Below are 27170 nucleotides of genomic sequence, written 5' to 3' on the forward strand. Positions count from 1 at the left end.
CACATTTCTTAGCCTCATGCTGGGCCAAAACTAACAGCCCCTGCTGGCAGGTCCTAAACTTTGAAACACTTTGGCAGATCTGCTGGCATAAATCAGCACAGTTCCACATTTATTTCAAACAGTAAGGAGTGACAAGACACATCAGCTTTCAGTTCAGACATGGTATTTTAATACAATGAAGAGCAGTGCATCTTAATGCAAGAGATCTCTACAGTAGATCAAATTATTGTTGCCTGCTACAAGCCTGAATCATTGTGCAACATTTGAGCAGCTGGCATTAGTCACTGTCCATCTTCTCTGACCACAGACTCAACAGAGGGTAGAGACAACATATCATACCAGCAAAGAACCTAGTCACAACTTCAAACATTCAAGTGTATAAAGGTAAATGATAGTAGTCTAACCTGACTGAGAATTGTCTCCTGTACACTTCTTATCGTGGTGACTCTTGCAGAGCTGAAGATGCACCAAGAGTAAAACATGTTTGTAAGGGAAAAGAACACAAAAAGATTTAAAAAAGGGCTACATTCAACACTGTCCTTAACCAACATTTTCTGTTCAGTTATTAAAAAAAAAATCTCAAAGACTCTTCTTTGGGTGTAACTAGACATGGAGAAATAATATGAAAGTAAACAGACATTCAATGCAGGAAATCACAGAAACAATAGTTCTTTTAAATACTAACAGCATGTTGCTGTTTAATACCCATGTCTGTAAGAGAACTGATGTTCCATTTTAGATAAAGTTTTAAGTACAAATTGCACATGATTCCATGAATAAATGCAAAAAGAAAAAAAAATAATCCTAAGATGTTTCTCATTTTTGCACTCTGCAAGTATTTTTAACACCATTTCCTTGGTTCTCTCTAAGCTAAGCTTGCACGCACTCTTTCATGAAATAGTGATACACTGGGCAGTTACAAAAGCTACACTCCAGCCACTAAGGGGACGACAGGTCTTATTCATCAGATCTTTGTTTCTAAGTAAATTTTAATCGCTCCCATGAATGAAGAAGTTAAATATAAAATCTTATTATCTTGTGCTTCTGAAACACCTGAACATTTTGATAGATACTTTAGTCTTTCCTAAAATTTAAGTAGGACTTTTCCATCATCTTAAAGTTTACACCTACTGCTTGGTAATACAACAGGAGATTAAATGCTTCTTTGCTTTTCCATCCTGCTCAGAAACCAAAGCACAGTCTGCCCAATACATGATAGTTTATTACATGCTGATCACTTTACCCCATTCCTTTGTTTTGTGATTACAATAAAGTATTTTGCTGTCAATAGAAAAACTGAACAGAACTTTTGGTTCCCCAAATCTTCTCTCTGAAAGTACAGGACTTACTTACTTAGAGCTAATAAAGACACCGAAAAGGACTAAAAACAACACATCACTCTTATTTCATTTTTTATTGTAGTCTCTAGAGAAAGTATATTTATCATCTACTTCAGGTGAATAAGCACAGTGCAGTACTGCACTTGCAGGTTTTACATTACACATCACATTTTGGAATTCAGTACAGTCACCTAACCTATGGTGGATCATTCCTTTGACCAAATCCATTGCCTGTCTGCCTATAGCAAAGCACTAGATTGCAAAACTGTGGTTGCAACAAGTGAGTTAAAAGCAAAGAAAAGCAAGATTGCACTTGTGCAGTCTTTGTGTCCATATGAGACACAGTATGCTGTAGAGTTGCTACAGGAATTATTTACGAAAGATAGAAAAGAAATCATACAAATTCTTTTTTCCATCAATCTTGAACCCCTTCCATCTTGTTTTCCTTTTTGCTGTTGGGGACAGGAGATAAAGAGGGTGAAAAAGAAAGAGAAGTGAATGGAAAGGAAAAGCAAACAGAATTCAGGAGTGGTTTACTGTATTAAATAAGAATTAAGAAAGGAAAGGGAAATTATGCACTAATGTTCCATATAAATGTTGTTCAAAGCAGTAGAAGAGACCACTCTCCCTCAGAAAACTCATTTCAAAAGCTTAAACACCTCTCTTAAAATCAAGCAGGAATTCTCAGAGAAGTAAGTCTCAGTAGAGTAAGGTTGTGGAAGCTTGTCATATGTGGTGAACATGGTGATGGAGAGCAGCCCTGAGGAGTTGGGGCTGATGAGAGCAGCCCTGATGAGGACCTGGGGATGTTGGTTGATGAGAAGCTCAACATGAGCCGGCCATGTGTGCTCACAGCCCTGAAAGCCAACCGTACCCTGCGCTGCACCAGAAGCAGCATAGCCAGCAGGGCGAGGGAGGTGATTCTGCCCCTCTGCTCTGCTCTTCTGAGACCCCACTTGGAGCCCTGCGTTCACCTCTGGGTCCCCCTGCACAGGAAGGATATGAACATACTAGAATGAGTACAGATCAGGGCCACGAAGATGATCAAGGGGCTGGAACACATGGCTGTCCTCATGTAAGGACAGGCTGAGGGAGTTGAGGCTGTTGAGCCTGGGGATGAGAAGACTCTGGGGAGACCTTAGAGCAGCCTTCCAGTACCTAAAGGGGGCTACAGGAAAGCTGGGGGGGGGATTCTTTGTCAGGGAGTGTAGAGATAGGACAAGGGGGAATGGCTTTAAACTAAAAGAGGGTAGGTTTAGGTTAGATATAAGGAAGAAAATCTTTACTCGGGGGTGGTGAGGTACTGGCACAGGTTGCCCAGAGAAGCTGTGAATGCCCCATCCTAGGAAGTGTTCAAGGCCAGGTTGGATGGGGCTTGGATCAGCCTAGTCCCTGCCTGGGAGGGGTCCCTGCCCATGGTAGGGGGTTCGAATTCAATGGTCTTTAAGATCCCTTCCAACCCAAACCATTCTGTGATTCTATGAACTGATACAACTCATCTGAACTGCTCATTCTGGTCCCAAACTGGATCTGCATTTAGTCCTTGGATATCCACCTCTGCTCCCCAGCTGTAAGAAAACCTTGGCACATTCCTCTAAGTACGCCAATAAAATAAATAAATAAATAAATAAATCCATGAATACTTTCTTACTAATTCTGTAGCCATGACCTGAAAGAGAGATGTAGGATAAGTTATAAGAGCAGTTACATGGTTTATCTTGAACTGGTATGCTCTTAAGAAGAGAAACAACACCTCCATTATAAATTTACATACATGCAAACACTGGACTCTATCCTTCCAGGTCTCAATTCATAAAGGCAGAATTAATCATTAGCCAGGCTTCAGCACACGCAAATAGTCACATGAAAGTCAATTCGCATTCATAGATCTCCTCTGTACAAAAAATTACTACAGTTTCAGATGTATTATTTTCTGTACATAAATCTAGTTGATTTTTGTATGTAATAAATCTGGCACAGAAATCCATGAAAATTTCTTTACAGTGGTTTCTGATTATACTGTAATCTCTAATACTCTGATATTCCTTAGAGAGTCTGTCAGTAATGCCAAAGAACATGTCTACACTTTTAACTATGAAACTATATACAGTAATGTAAGGATGTTTTTCAGCCTGTATACAGTGTCTGAATATTGAGATCAAGCCACTTATAATTACACTGATGAAGTGAAACAGAAATTTGGATCAAAATTTTAATCGTATCAGATTTTACCACCCTATAACTAAATACATAGTTAGTTTGTTTTCCTTTTATTATTACATAAAGAATTACCGTTGATCTGAAGAAAAACCTATTTATTTTTTTTTTTAGTGCGGAGGAAAGTTCTAGGATGCAAGTATTCGGAAATGGATTCCGGGATTTACCAAGCATATGACTGCCATATGGGCTAATGTTCCCCAGAAGGTACTTTTGAGAGAATAAGTTTTAAAAATCCTCAGCAAAAGCTGGATACAAATTGAAGTGGAGGAAAAATATGATGGAGGAAAAAAAAACACCTTGCAAACATTGTATTTGTCACAAAAAAGGTCTTTCCAGATTTATTTTGCAAAATAAGAAATATTAAGTGTTAACAAAAAGTGTTAAGAAATGTGGTGGTCTTTTGCTCCACTGCTTAAGATGTCCCCATGGCTAGAGGTATAACAAAATAATAAAAAACAACAAAAACAAAAGGAGTTTTATAACAAAACACTTTCTATTTAAAGTGTGATTAAATGCAACAAATGATTTATTTTAGAACTGAAGCCTCATTTAATCTTCAGATCTCTTGGCAATAAAGACCACAGACATACAGAATTCAATATATAACACCATCATGCTGACTTGTGAACCTATGCCAGCTTTCTAAAAGAAATAACTGACACTGGAATTCAATCACTCAAACTCCTGATGGTATTTTACTTAGGAAATTGCACAGTATGACCATGAGTGGGCTGTGGGGGATGAACAAATGTTCCTGGAGCAGAGCAAGTACTGCTTACAGGATGACAAACATCACCCTCAACTCCTTCTGGGTTACAGGTTTTGCAGTCTTACTGCCTCCTCTTCCCCCTTGCTACTCCTTCCATGCATTTAGTCCTCAACTTTACCTGCAGACAGGCTTATTTCAGTGCATCAACACAAAGAGTCTGTGCCCCCACCAGTGCATGGGATCACACCACAGAGAGCCAAAAGGTTAAAACTTCATGAAGAGCACTGACACCACCATCTGGATAGGACAAGATGGCTCAGCAAGATGCAATAGCTCAGGATATTCTGATATTTCCAATAGGCTTTCAACTACCAGAAGCTGTGGCTGAAATGCTGAAGTCTCATGGTTTGTAGGTGGCCTGTCTCCTGAAGAGATGCCAAGTCAAGCCTGAACTATTTGGTTTATTCAAGCCCTACCACGTGGAAAAATCAAGCAGCATCCTGTCGCACCCTAAGCAATCTACAGTGCCTGAAGGCACATGATCATCTCACCCAGCTCCTGTATTGTCAAGGGAGAGGTAAATTTATTTTTCAGGAACGTACTGATACAAAACGGAAGATGAAAGAAAAGGACTGCCTTACAGCAGAACATGAAGATGACTCCAGAAAGGTCTAAATGAATAGAAGAAAGAGATTACTAGCTCCAAAACCAAAGAACAGGAGCGTCTGTGATGGGCTTGACTACTTCTGGGACTGTTCTGTATTATTCTTCGATAAAGTCTCGTTTAACCCAAAGACAGCACATCCTCAATGCATTAGGAACAGGGAAAATGGCTACATCTCAGCAAATGCTCAAATAATGGTCCTTACCTCAACTCTCTAGATGCAGACAGAGTGCTATTAACTGTTTAATTCTTCAATCCCTAAAAACATTTATTTCAATTGCACAAATGCAGAAAGTCTACACAGTGAGACATTTGCCCTCTTTTCTCTACTTTTCAACAGGATGGTGTACTGTGTCTTAAAATACTGCAGTTTACTGAGAATTAGAAATATAGAGGCTACCACAAAACTAACTGAACGAAATTCAATAGCTAATGTAAAACCCCAGGAGCCATTTTATTAACACTATTTTGTCACTAATTCAACGATAAATTTCATTTTAATTTTAATCAAACTTTAACGGACATTTAGTCTGTTCTATTAACTGCTACAGAAAATGAAGCTTTTCTGCAAAGTTCAGGTTGAGCTTGGCAGCTACACAATGTTTTCTCTTTGATTGAACTTCTCTTTGCCACCAGATGGTGTAACCTGCAGTGTCCACATGCTGATCACAACTAATACCATCATAACAGTAACTCTACAAAAATAACCGTACAGAGTCTTATGAATATTGTATAGATATTCTTATATGTCACCAATACCACCCATATAAAATGAGTAAGAAACCAAACCAAAGCCTCAAGACACTGTTGTTCAATGCTGAAATACCTGATACTGTACTTGCTATACGCAGGAGAGACTTCCACCATGGAAGAGAAATGCAAAAACTTAGTTTTGTTGGCCACACTTTATTTTTTATTTTTTTATTTTTGTTAAGTATCTTAAATCTTCATAGACCATATATTCTGTTAGGTTGTGATCTTTAGTCTTTGTAGCAGATCTCTACTTCTGTTCAGAACCCTTCAGAGTTCATACAACCTGGGCTCCCCAGAACTCTAAGGCTGCCCACGCCCATTGGATTCAGGCTTTATTTCCTAATAAATGCTCATGATTCAGTACTAAAAAGCATTTATTGATGGTGCTTTCCAACAGTGCAACAGTATGAAGAGTGTGAATGTGGCCTTTGACACATGTTCCTATAATTTTGGTCTTAAGCTTACTGGTTTAAGCAATCCAAAGTACTGGGAGATTAAAAACAGAAAACAAAAGCACTTTTACCTATATTCCTATTGGTGCTTTTCCTAGATGACTGAAAATCTGCAATTGTTTTGTACTGATGATCTTGTATAAACAGTATGACATTTACACTGTCCTGCACCAGTCTTTCAGCTGTGTATATGTTACAGAAAAAACATCAAATGCTATCTCAATCCCAAATCAATGTCAAAGCAGCTGTAAATGAAACAATATGAACTATGTGGTTTTATTAATGACTTTAAAAAAAGAAATAAATGTAACATTGACACTACTTCTTTTACAAAAATCTCCTGCACTCCAGGCTGAGCACTTTTGAAATCCTGCTACTGTAAACGATACGTTGCTGCCAATACTAAAATGTATGTTTTAATCAAAATATGAGGTAAGGTTAAAACATTTCAAGCTTTGTCTTTAAGTGGTAAAGCTTCAGTTCTTCCAGAAGCTAAGATTTCTCAGTTGACTTGATACTACCTGCCCACACAAAAAACAGTGCCAAGGACATGGTTTCAACTAACAGAATACTACCTGTTAACTTTTTCCAAGAGTAGTTTTCCAATAATGTATTACAATAATGTATTATAGGTTTGTTATACCGAAAAAAAGGACAATTAGGAATTATAGTGACTTTCCACATACTTTTATGCACAAATGCCTTTACCCCCATGACAGATAAAAGCACATTTAAATTCTAGACAAAACAAGATACATAACTCCATCCCTAAAAAAAAATTTTTTAAGGAAAATGGAAACGATAGGAAATTTATCATGTTTCACAAGTACATCTTCACTCCACAAAATGCTGCCAGCTACTCTTCATGCTCTGACCTCATACTGCTTTCTACCTCTTACTTCTACAGACCATAGAATTCATTCTTCAGCTCAGAGAAGCCCAGAATTCCTTCAAGCCATGTACTACAGTATTTTTGAGGCAAAACATGAAATATAACCATTTGCTTCAGAGCCACTTTCAGATGGAGTGAACTAGGAGTAGATCACATCGAACGGCTTCTCATGCCACCAGATTTGTTTCAGAAACTGCTTAGGTGGATATGTGCCTGGACTGCAGACACTGGGGTTACAGAATCACTGAATGGCTGAGGTTGGAGGAGACCTCTGGAGATCACCTGGTCCAACCCCCTGCTCAGGCAGGGACACCTACAGCAGTATCCCATTAATGGAGACCACCGACTTCCCTTCAGGTATTTGTAGACATTGATGAGATTCCCCTGAGCCTCTAGGCTGAACAGTCCCAGCTCTCTTAGCCTTATCTCATAGGAAAGTTGTTCCAGTCCCTTTATCATCTTGGTGGCCCTCTGCAGTGTGCCCAGTTCCCTCTTGTACCGGGGGGCCCAGAACTATACACAGAACTCCAGGTGTGGCCTCACCAGTGCTGAACAGAGGGGATCACCTCTGTTGACACTTTGCCTAATGCAGCCAAGGATCACTGAGGGTGTTTTGAACTATGGCTTGGATTACACCCCTCCACAGCACACTTTCTGTGGTGTACGTGATATCTCAGGTCCTACTTGCAGGTAACGTTTTATTCAATTTATACTTTATTCAAGAACCATGCATTTGCAAACCTTGTGACAGCTGAGCATAGGTCATTATCAGCTCTAAGTACGTCAGATAAGACTGGCGAGAGCAGTTATAGAAAAAAATACCCTGAACTCCCTTTGCATTATAGTCTGTGCTGCTCCACAATATCACAAAATCCACTGTCATATCTAAGTTCCAGTGAATAAAAGGCGTTCTCTACTCAGCAGTCCTACAAAAGGAAAACAGTCCAGCAAAAAAAGGCTAAGCAAATGAAAAAGTTTTCTTGCTCGATCCAACATGCAGTGATAATATGAGAATGGTTTTCAAAGAGGATGTGATCTATATTCATTTCTTAAACAAAAAATCAGTAAAAGTGATGAAAATTAAGACATGGAAGGAAAACAGTTACCTGCTTGTTGTTTTCATTAGTACATTGCAGCCTTTTTAGGGACACAAAGTGTCTTATCTTCCTAGCAACAGAAATAATCTATTGTTACCACACCAAACGGTATCACACACTGCTATTTTTTTAAAGCTGAATTCTTGATGCTTTTAAGAAACAAGATACCAAAACCAACACCAAATGGCTGATTGAGCAACAAGCATTCCAGTGTTACAGCCATGTTTTTGTCCTAGGATACATGATTCTTTTGCTGCTGCAGGAATTCACCTGCACATCTGGGAGTATAATTTGGCAACGTACACACAATACACTGTAAAAGTGCAAGCACGTACAAGCATGATCACAAGAGAATCATGTAGCTGATGATCTTTCCAACTGACTGGTTAACAGTTTGCATACTGTAGAATAACTTCATAAAAAATGTATTGTAACATCAACCTAAACATCATTTTTTAGGTACCTAGTTGAGCAACACTACCAATTGTTATGAATTCACAGTCCTTTTAGCCAGTGTAGGAAGACAACAAAATAGACAAACGTCAGTAAACAACATGGCCTTCTTAATTTTGCTTATTCTTTCTGCATTGCTTAAAATCAGTAGTTCTATCACCACCCTGCTCCTAAATACATAGAGGTCCATACCAGACTCCCCAGTAGAGAAAGCAGAAAGAAGGACCCCCAAAAAACAGAAAGTAACTGTGCTCTGTACAAGTTAGTTACCCTCCTTGACCGATCACAGGCGTTATCTTCACATGCTGCTGAATACTGTCTCCTGATTTTCTGTTTGTGTAATAAACCCCTTGCCATTCCTAAGCAAACACACATAACAGAGACAGTGTCTAAGAATATTTAGCTTGCAGTCAAATATTCATTTACTATTACATAAATTTTATGTAATAAATACATATTATTTCATGGTTGTATTTTTAAAACAGTGTAAAATGTTGTAATACATGTACATAGTACCACCTTTAACAGATATTTGCTTACCAAAGGACAGAGAAATTTTTTCATATATTTCTCTTGTGAGAGAGTACCCAATATTTACAAAGAAGTTTAGGAACCAGAGGAACAGAATTCTGGTCAAATATATGCAACTCATGAAAGCAGTATCTTGTGTTTTTAAACCTGGAGTATTAAAAACAAAGCAGTCTGGAAATCCAAATCAAAATTGCACAAGCTTAATTTTACTCACCTTTCCTTTTTTAATAAATGTATTGATACTGTCTGAAAGATCTGCACAGTTTTTAACGCTTTTTGGTATTTCAATGAGTTCCTTGCCAATGACCTCTCCCTTGTGATACCCCATCATCTGTTCAAAGGCTGGATTAACATACTGTCAAACAAGAAGAGCACACTTTTAAAAGACAGTTACTTGCACATAACTGTCTAAGTATTTCAGGATATACATCCAAAGCCATAACCACACAGCCCTACAGTTTGGTGTTTGTCACATAAAAATACTATGCAAATGGAGAAACATTTAATTTACATGAGGAGTTGAACACAGAATGGGATATACAAACTGTTATTAGAAAGCACAAAAACCCCTTACTGAACAGGTTATCTAGTGCTGCTATGGATTTCTTTGCTGTTTTACTATAAGTAATATTACTTCACTGGAAATGGTCATCTAAATAAAGGTACAAAAAGAAAAGTCTTAAAAATTCAGCAAGTGTCAACATGCAGCATCCAGAATTACTGCAGCAACAAAATTAAAATACAGAATTGGAAGAGAAACTACTGAGAAAAGATCTCTTTGGGGTTCCTGTCTTCAAATTCTACAAAATGATTAACTTTTTTTTTTCTCCATACCTGAACAACATGATCTTCACTGGTTATTTCTATGGCTTCCTGACAATGGTCTAATGCTGTAAACACTGCATTACATGCCCTGAAATTAGTAAATGATTCACGTTAGTTTCACTGTTAGAATATTTTGCTTACCATAAATGCATTATTACACTGTACTTATCAGTAGATGAATCACAAACCAGAATGTCATTATGATTAAACCAAGTACCCATCTCCCTTATAACTTTTTGAAGCAATTCATCTTCAGACATTCCTGTTGTTCACGTGTTTTTCTGCAGGTCACAGTGTAACTTGTGTTCTGCAGTGCTCATGAGTACTGCATCAACTTAATAGTATGTTGCTTTTTCTAGACATGCTCTAGACAGCAGGAACTAACAATTAGCTGTAAAAATAGCAAATGGCTGTTACATTACAATAGAAAGTTTTGTGATCATTAAAGATAGGGAACCAAAAAAATCACCACAGCACAGACACATATAAAGTTACTGAAAAAAGATCTCCGCTGTCAAAGAAGTTTTAATGCAACATAGTAAGAGGAAACAATTTAAGCCATGTCAAAATCCTAGTCAGAAAAATATCACTTTTCTTGCCTCCAAGTAATAATTCAGAAATTTGATCTCCATACATCCTGATCTTAATTAAGGGCAGAATTAATCTCTACTTCCCCTTTTTTTCAGGACTATCATCTAACATAGGAGAAACAAAAATCTTGCCCTTTTGCTACAGCATTCAAATTGCTTATAATTCACACAGAATGGGATTAACATTGATGTAGGCTCCTAGCATAAGAAAGGAAGCTATGGATATATAGCATATACAAAAAGAGACAACTCAGATATACCTGCTTCGATAGATGCCAGTACTTTATCTTTGATGTGGACTAAACACAAACAAATTATCTGCTATGTACTTCTTGCTGCAGGTAGCATAAAGTGCATCATGCATAAACATCCTTGTTATTACCTAAAAGGAACATCTTGCTCACAGACTGCATAGTGGGGTTTGAATTAATACTGATGACCAGTGAATCATTAACAGAGAAGTATTCTGCCTCTTTATTAAGAAATATAGGATATTGCCAGCTTTGCTTATCATGGAAGTAACACAGAAACAAACAGAAAACAAAAAAAACTATAAACAAAGACATACTCGTGCAGTTGTGTGGATGAAGATTTGTAGGAAGAAGTGTTGTGTACAGAATACAACAGTAGTATTTCAGTTCATACAATAAAAGGAGCTCTCAGTATAGTTTTACTAAGGATGCTCTAGCAGTCCAAGCCAGCTCCATGGTGTGATTTTGTGCTGTATGAAACAATTAATTTACCTCAGTGATAGATACTCATCTGGTATACCAACAGCTAACAACAGTCATTAAGCAAACTTCCTGCAAGGAAACACAGCAATGTTTGCACTATTAAAGCCCTATTTTTATCATTTGATCTGGCAACCAAGCCATCAAAATTAAAAGTTGAAATGGGCCATGCTGTTTTTGATTAATGCATCTCCTACAGATGCCCAACCAAGCTGCCTAACAGAAGAAGCAGAAAAGCTATGATAAGAAGCAGTTTCTGCGTGGAATAGGAGACACTTTGGTCCACTGAAATGACCTTAAATACCGCTTTCTTGGGCTGGTCCTACATTCTCACAGAGTTTCTCTTGTATGTGAACACCTGAAATACCCTGTTTTTAGTCCTATTGATTAAATAATCTCTTTCCTTCCACATATACAAAGCTGTACTGAAGACCTATTGAGACAGCAAACAGATCAGAGACTAGGAACCCAGTGGGGTAAACATAAGGAGCAACACTTCTTCACCCCCATTTCATCAAACCACACAGATGAGAACAAATTGTAACCAAATAGCAACACTAGTTGTGTTATTTTTTTATGGAAAATTCATTTAGAGCCTCTGCCTAACTGGGCAAAAATAGAAAGAAATCCTCTTTTGCAAAATATCAGCTTCTCCAGGTTACAAGTATTCTTTTTCAGAAGGTTTATCTTTCAAAACGCTACTTATACCAGTGTAGTACACTAGTATAAATGTTACTTGTTTATTGTCCTTATCAGTAGATGAAATGCTTCTGGGGACTGACACTGTTTCCTTCAAATTTTAAGGCTTTGTTTTGTTTTGTTTGGAGGAGTGCATTTTCAAATAAACTCATAGCAAAACATGGCAGCCAATAACAAATCATGTTCTCTGAATTTTAATTATCTGCATTTGTAATTAGTATCACTCATATAGAGATGTTCAAACTGTACTGGCATGCAGTTCTTGAAATGAATTATTCCATGTGTTTAAGCAGGAAGCTTTCAATGAGAAGAACATAAAGTTTATTAGAAAAATAAATAAATGAAAACAAAACGTACCACAAGACACCACTGATACGTTTGTCAACATTTTAAAGAAACAAAAGGATAATTTCAATTCTTGTATGTTTTGGTAAACAGTAAGTGATGGGAATGCCAAAAAGCTTCTACATACAGAATAAAAAGCAATGAATGCTGTAACACTTCTCAGCTAAGAAATTAAGGAGGCTATCTGCACAGACCTGATTTGTCTTAGGAGTCTGACTTTGGACATTGTCAGATAACAAAGTTCTGCAACTGGAATACTGGTTAAACTGGGAGTAATCTTGAAAACTAGATCTAACATCTTGAAAAAGTTTCCTTTCTCTCCATAGTATCCTTGTTATTACAAAATCTGGTTTATTGGACTTAAACATAAGCTACAGGTTTTGCATGTATGAATGACATCTTAATCTTATACATAAACTGGTGTTTCTCATCAATGACGACTTAATTCAGAAGTCACACATTTCACATTGTGTTTACTACTGAACCAAGTTGTGACCACCATAACATCTAATTAACTTCTAAAATTTCACTGTTGTTTTATTTTTCTGCTGAGCCTTGGAAAACACCTATTAAACATTGTGTAAGCCTGAATCCTATTTTTTTTTCCACAGATTTTACTATAGTCATATTTTGTATACACAAACATGTTCACTTGAACATTAAGTTTCTTTGATATTGGTTTGCAAACAGGATCATAGAAAAATCTACTGCTTAACCAGAAACACTGAATCTTGTAAACAAACAATAGTGTTTTATGTCAAAGGAACTGGAACTCATGAGATCTAGAGAACTACAATTTATTGGTATGACAGCTTCAAGGATTCCTTTTTCATAGAGCTGAATTGCAAAGATATTTACATGTAGATATAAGCACTTGTATTAAACATAAAATTAGTCATATTAAAGTGATAATGGAATGAAAGTCTTTAGTTTCTTCTTACCTTAGTGAAACATATAATTAGACAATTAGATATTTCTCACTAAGATAAAAATTTGTGATATTGGTCTGTCTAGTCTTGCACGGACAGGAAAGTAATAACTCTGGGGTATGAAGAGCCAGCTTAAGATGGTGCTCAGCTCAAACTGTCAGATATGACATCTCACACATCTGAGAGCAAGAATGATTTCCTGAAAATGTCCTGTCCTATACATTTGCAGCCCATAAATCTTACACAGGACAGAATTTGTGGAATGCTACCCTTGCAACTAAGTGAGCAGAAATTGTTCTGCAATATTTCTGCTAAAGTTTGTGACTGCGGTGATACCAGTAATGGTTGCTGTAACATTGCCAAATTCAATATATGTGCCTCAAGACATACGGACAGAAGCAAGTATCAGAATAAAGGACATGTACTGATTTTTGCATTAAGGAAAGTTGTAATTTAAACCACCAATGAATGAAGCACACCAATGAAGCTTTTTGAGGGTACCAGTTACTAAAGCACTTACATTTGTTACAAACTAACTGAACAGTAAAATAAGGCTATAGGAATTGGCTAACATACAGATACAAAGCATATACATACATATCTGGGAATGCACACCAAACAATTTATGTTTCCCACACTTTCTTACACTTCTACATACCGTAATTTGAACTGAGATCGCACTTCTCCACGTTCTATTTGAATCAGCTCATTGTAACAAGCAGTTATGCTGCTATTCTCCATGAAACGCTGGAAAACAAATCAACAGTGCATGAAATAGACTGGAAGCTTTTAAATCTGTTATTCCTGTTCCTGTTTCTAAAACTAACCTGATAAAGAGATCTGGCAACAGTCCAACAAAGGGCCACAAAAATGATTAAGGGACCAGAACCTCTTTCATTTGAGGAAAGGTTGAGAGAGGTGGGACTGTTCAGGTTAGAGAAGAGAAGACTCAGGGGAGATCTCTGCAAGGTATCTGAAGTGAGAATGCAAAGAGGACAGAAGCAGCCTCTGTACAGTGGTGCCTAGTGCCAGGACGAGAGGCAATGGGCACAAACTGGAACACAAGAGGTTTCTCCTGACACTAACTGTGAGTGTTAGGTTGTGAGTGTTAGGTTGATCATTGGACTTGATGATCTTAAGAGTCTTTTCCAATCTAAATAATTATATGATTCTACTAGGAAGCACTTCTTGACTGTGAGAATGACTGAGCACTACCACAGAGATGCTGTGGAGTCTCCCTCCTTGGAGATCTTCAAAAGCCACCTGGACGTGGTCCTGGGCACCCTGTTCTGGGTGTCCCTGCTTGAGCAGGGAGTTGGACCAGACAGCCTCAAGAGGGCCCTGCCAGCCTCACCCATTCTGTGATCCTGTACAAATAAAAAACTTTAGTTGTACCTTTTCTGTTCAGGACTCATCTTTTCCATGGGAATGATTACTAGTCATTATGACAACATCACTAGTTAAACACAAAGCAAACATGAAAATATGCTAAAACCACAACTGTGAATTTTGTCACTTGGTGTTTGGTATTCAATTAGAAATAGATAATCTAAAAAAAAACTCACAGTCTCAAACAAAACAGGTATAATTTGGATGTTTCCTTTTGAACAGCTATGTCTTAATTCCGAACAGAAAAGGAATACCTTAGAGATATAAAACTTTCATGCTAAAAAAAAAAAAAAGGAAAAAATGTAATGACATCTGGCATTTCATTTGTTTTTCTGCAAATATTGCATCCAAAACGCACAAGTTGTAGTAACTTTGATCCACAAGTAATCTCACCGAGTCACCACTTTTGAATTCAGAAGTGCAGAAAACTATATAAAGTGAGTAACATGCTGGCAGCAGCTAACAAGATTTTTATATACTTCATATGGAAAGAATGTCCTTTACTTGTTAGGCAAAGGCAGTAAGCTTAAAGGTATTGTGCTTGGTCAGGCTGAAATCAGAAACTTCATGTTCATCACAAAAGTACTAGTAGATTCTCTGACTTCAGTTAAAGTTTACTGCTCATCAGTAAGCTTCTGCTCTAAGGAGCTAAATCACTGCTTTATAAATACATGCACAGACTTTGTTTTTCACAGAAAATACTCTGTGATGTCATTAGTTCTCACAGTACAGCTGCATGCTGAGTCAAGAGCCAGCAGTCAAAACTGAAGAACAAAGAATGTTTTTGAGGAATCTGTGCTTCTCTCCTGTTTGAAAAATTGTGTTTTGGAGATCAACAGCTTAATCCCAAGTAGCCAGCAAAATGTAAAAATTAAATTTAAAAATAACTATTAACATTGGTCTATCTTGTCCCTATAATGTTAAGATATTAAAATATTCCTATAACTGTCACTTTGCTTATTAAGTGAATGTCTGGGAAACCCAAAGGCACAATATAAAGCTGGTAGAAGCTAGGGTTCAGATGAAGATGTGTTTTTTGCAAAACAAACTGCCTGCAAACTTTTCTTCTACAGCACTGAAGATTTAGATTTTCACTTTTAGAGTGCTGTTTTAAGGATTCAAATATACTTATAGGAAAATTAAAACAATAAAAATACAAATCTATCAATAACATACTATTTAAGCACTGATGGCTGCTGATTTTACAAGCTAAATTTCCTAGAACATATTAAAGGTCTTTTCAGTTTGAATTTTAACATATTGTCATTTACTGACAAAATTTAAAAGAAAATGAAGACATTATGTTGGTATGATTCAATGCCAAGGAACCAAGAATTGCAGCTTGTTTGAAGTGTTAAGCCTGCTCTTAACTGCTGCATATATTTTTCTGCAGGTGCATAGAATCTCTTTATTTAAGTTTATAATATTAATATATTATAAACATACTAGTTCACTCAAACCTGAGAAACCCGCTTGGACCTGAAAAAAAGCAGAAAACATTTCCTTTTTCTAATTTGTGCATATAAACAAGGCACTAGAAGAGGAAGATCTATTACCTCTCAAATACTAGAATGCTGACAGTAATACCTTCTTTTTAAAAAGTTTCTTATTTATACAGTACATTTTTATTAAACTAACATTTACTTTTAAATTACATTGACTTCATTTTAATCAGATTCCACTATCATCCCATACAGAACTTGATGCAAGCCACAAAATTAATCAGGAAATAAAAATGCATCATTCTTCTTGCTTAGCAAGAAGTACCAGGTTTAGTGTTAAAGATTTGCTTTGTTGCAAACCAACAAGTTTTAAGAGTAACAGGTCAACAGAATCAACATTTGTTTAGAAAAAGAACTAAAGTTCAAAATGCAAAACAATTTGCAGTTGAGCAACTGCAGAAATCAAGGCTTCCTCCTTTAGTGATTTAAGTCACTGTTTAAAATCAGTCAGGAAGTCAAATCACTTACTTAACTTAGTCCATCCTAAAGAGGCCATTTCTATTATATTCATGAGACTTAGGGGGAAAGATCAGCATAATGAAGGTAATGCATTAACAAGACCATTAATACGCAAACATGAAAGCTATTAATGATACTGGAAAAACATTCAGAAGACATGTAATAATTTACTTTCTTGAGAAAAAGGAAGAAAAAAAAACATGGCAAACTCAGCATGAAAAAAAAAAAAAAAGTCAAAAGATTCCTGAAATCTTTCTCTGGAAAGTGGTCATAAGATCTTTTAGTGATCCAGATGCGGATGGCAATCAATCTTCATTGATTTCATTAGAAGTAATGAAGTGATTATTCAAGTATACTTACGGCATATTATGTATATACACATAAACATAGAAAGATATTTCCATAACACACATACACAAAAAAGTTAACAGAACATTTTAAAGCAAAATAATCAGCTATTCACAGCATAAAAAAAACATTAGGGTTGATGCATTTGCAAGCATATCTCCTAAGTACATTAAAGGAGCCCTGGGAATCTTTAGATCCTAAACCTGCTGTAAAAATTCATTATTTTTTTTTTTTCTACAAAACTCTAGAAAAAAGTGACAGACTAATTGGCTGCATGATCAGACACTTTATTAGTCAAGTTGGAGATGCATTTAGAAGACAGATACCACCAGACAGACCCATGTTTTGTTGAGAGAAGGGGTGGAGGAAGATGAGGAAATAACATGACAAACACCAATACAATGAATAGTGATAATGCAAAATAAAGCTTACAGAAAAGATGGACTGTAAAAATAGCATTAGTGAAGAGAACAATATAATTTTAGCAGATATGATTTTACAAAAATCAGTTATCAATTTTATTATACTTCTGAGGAGAAGATCCCTGGAGGTAATGTTTCTCTACTTCGAGAAGGGGGTTATTATTATTATTATTCAATTTATATTTTTAAGTTTCATTTTGTTTTGTGAGTTTAGGCCCTAGAAATCTCTACCCAAGCAGAAAAATATCCTACAGCCTCCCCTCTGTGAAAACAGGATCTCTGACACCAGATATGTTTTAAAGGCTTGAGAATAATTTAAGTAGGGGATTATTATATGTTGCAAGCTCCCCGATATATGTGGGACAGCTAGAGGGAATGGTTAGAGACTGTACAGAATCTTCTCTCTTCACTTGCCAGAACAGCTGTCAGGTGCAAAAAGATCCAACAAACTTATTTTTTTTGAAGAAAGCATGACACTAAAACACACCTCAGTAGGACAGTGTCTCCCATGTCTGAACTCAATACTGCACTTGAAGTCATAATACAGCCCACTAAATACATTGTCCTGCATTTTTTGTAAAGAGAAAACAAGACTTTAGAAGCTAGAAGATGGTAAGCAACTGAAGCTATATTTACAGTGTTGCCTTCCTGCTCTCACCTACAAAGCTGTTCAACGAAAGAGAATGAAACAGTTCCCTTCTGCTTCCTGTACAGAACAACTTTTAATGCTCTCTTGAAAAGAGAGGGTTCAGGCCAACAAAACAACCCAATTCAAACCTCAATAAAATAAATAAATAAATAAATAAATAAATAAATAAATAATCCTTTTTCACTTCAGCAGGTGCTCGACTACGCTGGTACACCTTTTGGAAGAGGAATCCTAGCAGTCACAAAGACACAGAGATGTCCAGATGACAAGGCAGCATGTTGTTACATGCAGCATACATTAATCAGGGAGCCACATCATTGTTTTTTCCAATGCACTCATAAACAAAACCCACCCACCATCTGCCCAGACCACATGGAATTAATCTCTTGACATTCCTGCTTATTCTGGAAGGACTAGCTAGATCACAGAGTCTCTTATTTCACATGCTTCTCCAAAACATTATTGAAAAGAAGAATACCCAATCAGCTGCCACTATTTTCTCATCAGTAAATCTGGAATAGAAGCAAACGTCTAGTTCACATGGAGGATTCATTTCAAGTTTGAGGAAAAAGAAGTGTCTGTAATTTACAAAGCATTTATAGGTACTACATTAAACATGTAATTTATCAAAGAAGACATACCCTATCAAAGCCTGCATTAAGTAGGGGAAGAACAGAAGTCTCTTCTTGATCAGCAGATCTATAAAATAAAACATGTTGGTCACTCAACGTGGAAGACCTAGATGGTATCAGTTTGACAGTTATTTAAACATAAGGTAGTAATAACAGTCTTATATAAAATACACATACAAAAGCATAATATAAAACATAACATAAAGCATAATATAAAAGCATAATATAAAGCATAATAAAACAGAAGTTGATCTTCTGAATATGTCAAAGATGACACAATCTTCTTTTGTAAATTTTTGCAGCTGTTTCTACAGCCTGAAAACAATTCCTATAGCAAACTTGATAGGTATTCTACAGAACACTTGTCTCTTCACAGATGCAAAAAGGTGTTACAAAGAAAAAAAAAAAAAAGCATGAAGACAATAAAAGACATGCTGTCATATCTTACAAGAAAGAATCTAAAATAGTGTTATTAAGTAAAATGTGAAATGAGCTGTAAAGCATTGTTCAGCAGCAAACTGAATCCATTTCCTAATCTTGGCAGGAATAGTTCCTCTTCTGCCACTCAATTTGCTAATACTTTAATTTAACTAGGAAATTAACAAAATTAGGATGGATTCAGCAGTGCATAGGAGTTTTAACAAAGATGGGAAAGCTCTCTTCTTCTAAGGTATTTGATAAACCATGTAGTTAAATCAGGAAGAATTCTGCCTTGAATACATAGGGTGAGAATTATCCAATCAGGATTTTAGGACCACACTCTGCTGAGTTAAGTACAATGAAGTTAATGAAGTTTACTCCATTATGAAGTTCCCTAATAATCACAGTGTGTTACATGATCTAGTTATTCCTTTTAGAAAATAATACATTTTTTTTCTATTCTTTCATTTTAGAAACTAACACATAGGTGTCTATTTTTCCTTAGTATCCAAGCCATTACATTATGATCCCCTGAAGACAAGGTGATATATTTCTCTATATAATTGGAAGGTTATTTAATACTTATATAGGCCACATACATCACTTACCCATTTTAGGTAAAAATAACTAATAACCTTATTCCATAAGGCTTAATAATAATATACCTTCTCTTATTAGATAACTATTTTATGTAACGTTCTCATGGAGTAAAATAAAAATATTTCACAAAACAGAGTAAAACGTACATGCGTGGAACCACAGCAAGTATTACAGTGTGTTCTGATGGCTTTGTGGCACGAATAGACCTAAGAAAACAAAATTTTCTCAGTTACACCACATGCTTTCTCAATGTTACTCACAACACCTTTGCAGACAATATAAACACAAACCAGGACTGAAGGATGTTGCTGACTTTAGAAAATAGGATGTCACGCTGCCAAAACCTACCCACCTTCACTTCGACATTCCATTTCCATTTTGCTACCAGATTCTTCCTATGTTGTACTGCGCAACATAATGCAGCTCAGAGGCAACAGCTCCAAAAGCATAGGGCAGGAACCACAACTCCTTATGTCTACCTAATACAGGTTTGCCCTGCTTACCTAGTTCATTTGCAGCAGATTGTCCTGAACACATGGGCTGAGAGACACAATGTCTATACAATGCATTTTCAGTACTCATTATCTAATTTAAACAAGAATCTTTTCCATCTTCTACCATATTTACCATTGTCTTTCTAGATATTGTAACATTTTTTTGAAAGGCTACAAAATGTAGCCTTTGGGCATGTAAAAAGAAAAGAAGGTATAGCAAATGTACATCTCTACAACAGACATTTATGAAATGCTGAGCAAACAAAATTTTACAACTTTCACCACTTACTGATGAACTGAAAAAAGCATGACCACCTGAAGATCACTCCACTTATCTTTCATTGGCAAAAGATAATTATTTTTCAAACATGTCATGCTTTTCTGAGTGAAGAGTCTTCATATTCATTTTTTGCCTTTTGGAAGTACTTCCATAAGCACAAGCATTTGAGCTTGTCATAAGGACTGGAACTGTTAGTTCATGAAGGACTAATACAGTATGGTGTATGGTACAAAATGCATGCTAATTTTCCATTTCCATGTGTGCCAGAGGAGTGATGTGAACTTCTGTAAAGAGCTCTTAGTGCAGCATACCTGACCTAGTGGGCAAACAATAGCATTACTTTGAAGTCCTGCAGCTTAAAACCTTGCTGCAGTACTAATGTACAAACTTATCTACTTATGTATGTACTTACTGATGTATGAAAAATTCCTGTTCTCAATGTCCAAATTTCCACTGTACTATTTTTTTTTTTCCCAGGGGGAGGTTGGTTTTATAATTGTAAGGGTCAGTTTTGTACAATACGTTTTGAAGTTCAAAAAAAGCATAAGATCCTTTGGTTACCTGCATATATCTTCCCCATCGAAATATCTGGAGTTCCTGTGATCTATAACAATTATTTCTTGTTGCTTATCAAGGAAACATTCAAGTGCTGACTCGGGAGTCCGGGCAATACTGCACTTGTAACCAGCTCTGTCACAAGCCCACCAGAAACCATCGCTTTGGTTGTCTTCTTTTGCAAAGATCAGCAAAACCTGAGAAGTACAAAAAACAGCATAATCAATTTGAAAAAACACAAAATAGTTCCCTGCATGGTGCAAATCTTAACTAATACTTCTCTAAGAACGATTGAGTCTGCATTGAAAGTGGAAATATTGGACTACAGATTGTAAAACAACTGACACAGTAGGACAACTTTATTAATAAATGGCGCAATTATCAACAGAGCATTAACTGTGTAGGACTGATATTTACTGCTTTCGAGTAAGCTGTGATTGTTCTGGATGTAAATGTGTTAGGTGATGATAGGTTACCTTGCCGTGCTCCTTCTTTGAGCATCACAGCTTTAGGAACATTACTCCTATGTTAAGGTGGTTTTGTCATGCATGCTATCCAAGTAGCTGCCAGATGATGAGTCTCTTCTAACTCGTGTTCAAATTCCATCAGTACCCAGACTGGATGAGTAAATGTTCAAACACCACCACCACTCTCATATTTTTAATTACACATATTTTTAATTGTAAGGAGGAGCTTCCTGAAATGTATCAGCCTTAATTATCACTCTTCAGGGACAACCAATTAACATAATATGGTTTTACTCACTACCCCACCTTCAATGTACACCAAAATGGAGTTAAGCTGTATTCTTTCAAAACTGAAAAGAACAACAGGAATGGACAGGGCTGGGCTGCAGAAAAAATTATTCAAACATCACAGTTGATCACTAACCATGCCACCCTATGTGACAGATAAAGAAAAAGATTATTTTGATGCAAAAATGCTGTGAAAAGGAAAGGTCTCAAGAAGTCAAAAGTTTATCCACAGCTATTTGCATTGCACAGAAAAGCTGCAGCCTTGGAATAATTTATAATCTATGTTAATTTCACAAATCAGAAACATCCCTGACTTCACTGAAATAATCTGTCTGAGTAGAATATGGCAAATGTTGCCCAAAACGTCCATGAAAAAGGTTAATAACCTTTTATTTATGCTCTTCTGTGTATCTGTGATGTTACCATGTGAAATATAGTACCATTGGCCTAGAAGCTATACAAGGTGACCATAACTTTTCTTCTATCTTGAGCTGTCTACATTGTTTAATTCTAAACAGTAAACAGAGCCATTAATGTTACCGTGGCAGGACTACCACTCAAGTTTTCATTAAGCAGTGGTAGAAAATTATGTGCTTGGAACTTCCATAGGTATTAAGAAATACATCTGAAACTTTTAGTTTACTAGAAAGAGTATTCTTAATTGCATTCAATGATAAGCAGATTTGGGTTTCTGCCACTTGCCATCTAAGGTGACAGTTGTCACTCAATCTAATCCCTATCTTTTTCCAGCTATCGGAGTGTTCAAAAGCAGTTACATGGTTCTGCTGTAGACCTTTGCAGACACCTGGGCAAAATCTTTACCCTGATACAATCTTCTGTTTGTTTCCATCTATTGTTAGTTTTATTTTGTTCCTAGTTGGTACAATGAGGTCGGCAAACAGGTTTTTCATTGTGCTTTTTTTGGTATCTTCTTCTCTCAGCATTCTCAGTTTGGAAATAAAGGACTACAAAATTCAGTCATTTACCAGATGTAAAATAAAGGAGCTTAACTGAACCACCTGATCCTCCACCAGCAGCTAAATATCAGTGTGTGAATCCTTCAGAGAATATTAACTTTAAAAAGTAACATTGATGAATTACTACCATACTTCCTCAGGAAAATTTTATGAAGTTTAGAGTAAAGAATTAAACTATAGTAAGAATATATAGAAATATATAGAAAGTAAAGAATTAACTATAGTAACAACATAGTTATATAGCAGCAATAACTATATAGTTATATAACATAACTATATGCAAAAAAAATGCAAGATATATTCCCAAATCAATACAAAAATATAACAATCTACATAAAACACACTGTCAAGGAAAAGATTAAATTTAATTTTTGTTTCTTGATGGAAATCACATACCAGTGTTTTTTTTTGTTTGTTTGTTTGTTTTGTTTTGTTTTGGCATATAATATGTCAGTTTCACTGTAAACTGAACATTTTATTAAGCACTGCTCTGTCTTAGGAGTACCACGGACTTGTGCTGACGAGATATTTGCATTTTTGGTGATGTACTGGAATTCCTACAGTGTTTTTGAGTATTTGTTTTGCACAGCTGCTGCACGTCTTGTTCCCACATTATCACACAAAGAAAATGGACAGAGATCTACTTTAAATATCTCAAAATACAGCCAAGAGACAACAGCTGGGTACAGATCCATGGTACCAGAAGGAGACAAGGAGAAAATTAGAAATAGTAGTCATAAAACAAGTTATCTTAGCATTTCTATGTTATTGCAGGCATCCTAGCAAAATAATTTTAATAGTCAGGGGGTTGCTCTTGTGACACCTAAAATTGGCATGGCGAATGGTTAAATGTTGGGCGTCTTAATGTTTTGGTTGCAGCTCAACAGATAAGACAATCATCATCAGAACAAACATGGTGCTGCAATGATGACCAATGGTTGTCTTAAGAGGGGAGAGAATACAGTATTTGATTGGGGGACAGCGTTTTGTGGTAAAACAAAGTGAGCAAATGATCACAGGTGGCAGACAGATTCTACACATGTTTTCCAAAGGAAAGCAAGAAGTGTATGCTAAGACAAGAAGGAAATGCACTTACTAATATGCAAGACAAGTACAGTGGAAAAAGAAGTGTAATCATCTCAGTTTCATCATTAAACCCATGAATGCAGAAAAATGCCTCAGTTACTCTAATACACAATCTAGTTCACTTCCAGTGTATTAAATGCTGCAAGGAGATGGTGACAAACTTCACCTTAAATGCTAACGTAAGTTTTAGGAATGGTCATCACTAAATTTCTGTGCGTTGCCTCACCTCTCTCTTCTTTTCCAAACCCCTAACCTGTTGGTTGTCAGGGAAATCAACAGCACATCCATGGCTTCAACCTAATACAACATAAAAATAAAACCACAGTAGCTTTTCAATTGGTCATTGCTTTAAAAAACACCTTGATTGGATGTTGAAACATGACCTAGTCTGCCCTTCTCTCTCTGGCCTTATTTTAACAGTTATTAATGTTGCAGATATAGATTGTTTTCTTGTTTTGCAAGGTTCTCCACAAAAATTAATTTTTATTTTTATTTTATTTTTTAAATCTTTGGTCTGGTTCACAAGTAAAGCAGAAAAGGTTTCACTTCAATCCATTTGACTGCATGCTTGAATGGCATGCAAGTCATCTTCCTGGCCATTAAGACCATCTTCTATCAAAGTGCCAAACACAAGAGATGATTCAAGACTGTTCATATCTACTCGTTTTCCCTGGCTATCATCTAGCTTGTTTTACTGTTTTTTTCTTCTGATCTTTACATGATGTAGGGCACTGGCTTAAAAACTGTATAAAGAAGGCCCACATACAAACCTCTGTCAGCCCTAGTAAACAGTTCTGCAAAAGGGTAAAACAGCTTTTTTATGTGCACTGACTGTTTACAACACACCTTTCTGCTGTGTCTTTGGGAGAAACAGCACTCTTATATGTATTTCCTTCAGAGTCATTTCTAAGGTCTCACAACCAGACTGTGCCCATTCCCTAGCCTTGGTACAAAATCTGGGCAGACACATAAGCTGCGCACTGCGAGGGCGTTTGCAGGGTAGGAGCTGGTATGTTTGCTTTGGACTGTTCTCCTCCCCCGCTCCTACGTCCTGCAGCACCTGGGTCGTGATCTAATACAAACCACAACAGGTTTGTCCTCTAACACAAATGGTCATAAAGTCTAGGGTGAAATCTATTAAATGGTTTATGGCAAGTCATAGTCACAACAAAGGTCACCTCCCAGACAAAAAATACAGGCGATTTACTGGCTGGCGTAAGTTCAGTCCCAAATGACAGTTTGAAACATGCACCAGCATAGAATGAACATTGCTAAGAGAAACTCTGGTGACAATTGTTTTAACAAACTGAATTAACTTATCAGACAATTAAGGACACAATTAAGCACCAACAAATAGATATTTAAAATGTGGTGTTTAGTAGCTCTTTGCACTGCAGAGAAAGCTGTAGCTCTGTCTTCAAGCTGGAAAAAAAAAAAAAGATTAGCACACATTTTTAAAATGAGTGGATATGTGCAATCCTTGCACATATGTGTTCCACATAGGAAGTGAATTTTATATAAAGTATTTTCCCTTTAGTTAATGCATGACAAAGTCTTTATGAAAAGCTCTTCAGGTAGAAGTTTTACTTAAAGTCTGCTTTCTGTAGCACAATTTGTCTCTTTACTAATGCTGGGACAAAATAACATCCACACCTAACTAGATAAAAAGAGGAATGTCAACCATGTTTCTAAACAAAAAACAAAACTATCCCCCTTCTTCTATGATGAATCTTCATTTAATTTATATCATAATAGCTAACACAGATACTGTGATATTTTGGCAAATCCAATTTATACAAGGCAAACCAATGCTGCCATAAACAGTGAATATTCTTAATTAATTATTTTCTTGACCATCTTACTGATGATGATCACAGTCTATGGAACATTTTTCCATGAAATGTTCCACATATTTATTTAGAAATTCCTTCAAAAATGAAGAAATTTGTTTGCTGAAGTCACCGTTATACAGTGTTTTATAAAAAAATCTTTATTTTGTATTATCAAACAGAAAGAAAATTTTAAAAGCTTTATAATATATATATATATACACTATTTTTTGACCTCAGGAATGGCATATATCCCACATGTAGGTTTTTCTTTTTGTAGCCAAATATGAAAAGAAAAAAGAAGAAGAAACAAACAAAAACCAGAAAGGGTGACTGCTGACTAAATTTCTCTGTAATTTAGAGAGTTAACGGATCCAAGGCAAAAAGTTAGCTCAAATGAACTTTTAATGTTGCTCACAGGAGAAATATTAAAGACTAAGATGATATCATTTCCTATCATCTGAGAGCTCTAAAACACACTATAAGCTAAAAAATAACTCTTGGCATCCATCTGTTTATGGACACAGGAACAAGTTGTACAGAAACAGTAGCAACTATGGGTAAGAGCTGTTGCTTGCTAAGCCAAAGTTCAGTGTTCTTGTTGGAACATGTGATTTCTTGCATCTGTGACCTATAAAAGCACAGCTCTTTGATCTGTTGTGCAAAACCCAGTGAAACTCACCTGGTACCTAAACTTTACAATGGTGCTCTCAGCTGTGCCATATCAGAACTCGGCAGTTTTTAACATTCAGAGGCAGCTGTTTTACTTGCTAATGCACACACACACACTTGTACTGACAGGACATATAAAATAAATGATTTGATGTTAATGGAAATTTGAGCACCTTGTTTGCCAATTTAATTTACCCACAGGTCTCTTCAAAGGCACTCAGATAAACCAAAACACCAATTATCCATCTCACTGCCATTACACAAGTAAAATGAAAACATTATACTTAACAATGAGTTAATGCTGAACCTTAATTTCCTAATGCTGAACCTTAATTTCTTCACCCATTAACACTGAATTGACTGTATCAAGAAGCTGAAAGAACATCTTACCTGAATTGGATCTTGTGTCAGTCTCATGGGCCCAATTTGTACCTCTATAGCTGAAGCCTGCAAAGTAAGAGTAATAGAGATTTTTTTTTTTTTTCAGTCTGGTTCTTATCAAGGTAGCACTTTGCAAGCAAGAATGAAAGATCAGACATAGCCAGTAAGACTGTCAAAGGAAGGCCATATGACCAGCAGCCTTTATTTCATTGCTGTCAAGTGGTTAAATGTATCTTCAATTAACATATTTTACCAAACTCACAATTTTGTTCTATTTGCCCCTAAGTTAAACATTGTAGGGCTTTAAATAGGGAAAAATCTAAACAACTCTTCCTTTCTCCTCTTTCCCCAGATCAGAGCACCTTCATTAAAAAGGATTTGTATTATGTTTAAGACTATGGAGAAATATTTTTTTCAACCAAAAATGGCCTTATTAATTTAAATGTAAGCAGGCCTCCAAGGTTTTGTAACAGATATTTGGTAATAATAT

General features: G+C 36.3%; 1 protein-coding gene across 11 annotated transcripts in view; it reads right to left on the reverse strand.

Moving 5' to 3' along the window:
- The window catches only part of PDE8B (phosphodiesterase 8B), a 93199-nt gene that overhangs the window by 17246 nt on the left and 48783 nt on the right, over nucleotides 1-27170 (reverse strand). For 9 of the 11 annotated variants that reach the window (XM_084504835.1, XM_084504837.1, XM_084504839.1 and 6 more), the window contains exons 2-11: nucleotides 26690-26746; nucleotides 20987-21177; nucleotides 19798-19857; nucleotides 18641-18698; nucleotides 13889-13977; nucleotides 9946-10024; nucleotides 9326-9466; nucleotides 8851-8939; nucleotides 8137-8197; nucleotides 405-456 (exon numbers count right to left, since the gene is read on the reverse strand). In XM_084504835.1, the coding sequence (XP_084360961.1) occupies nucleotides 405-456; nucleotides 8137-8197; nucleotides 8851-8939; nucleotides 9326-9466; nucleotides 9946-10024; nucleotides 13889-13977; nucleotides 18641-18698; nucleotides 19798-19857; nucleotides 20987-21177; nucleotides 26690-26746 (877 nt within the window). Of the gene's footprint in view, nucleotides 1-404; nucleotides 457-8136; nucleotides 8198-8850; nucleotides 8940-9325; nucleotides 9467-9945; nucleotides 10025-13888; nucleotides 13978-18640; nucleotides 18699-19797; nucleotides 19858-20986; nucleotides 21178-24024; nucleotides 24149-26689; nucleotides 26747-27170 lie in introns of those variants that run through there. The other 2 variants (XM_084504836.1, XM_084504831.1) reach the window with 2 other exon arrangements.

The sequence above is a fragment of the Aythya ferina genome (assembly GCF_964211825.1).
Source record: "Aythya ferina genome assembly, chromosome: Z".
Taxonomy (NCBI): Eukaryota; Metazoa; Chordata; class Aves; order Anseriformes; family Anatidae; genus Aythya; species Aythya ferina.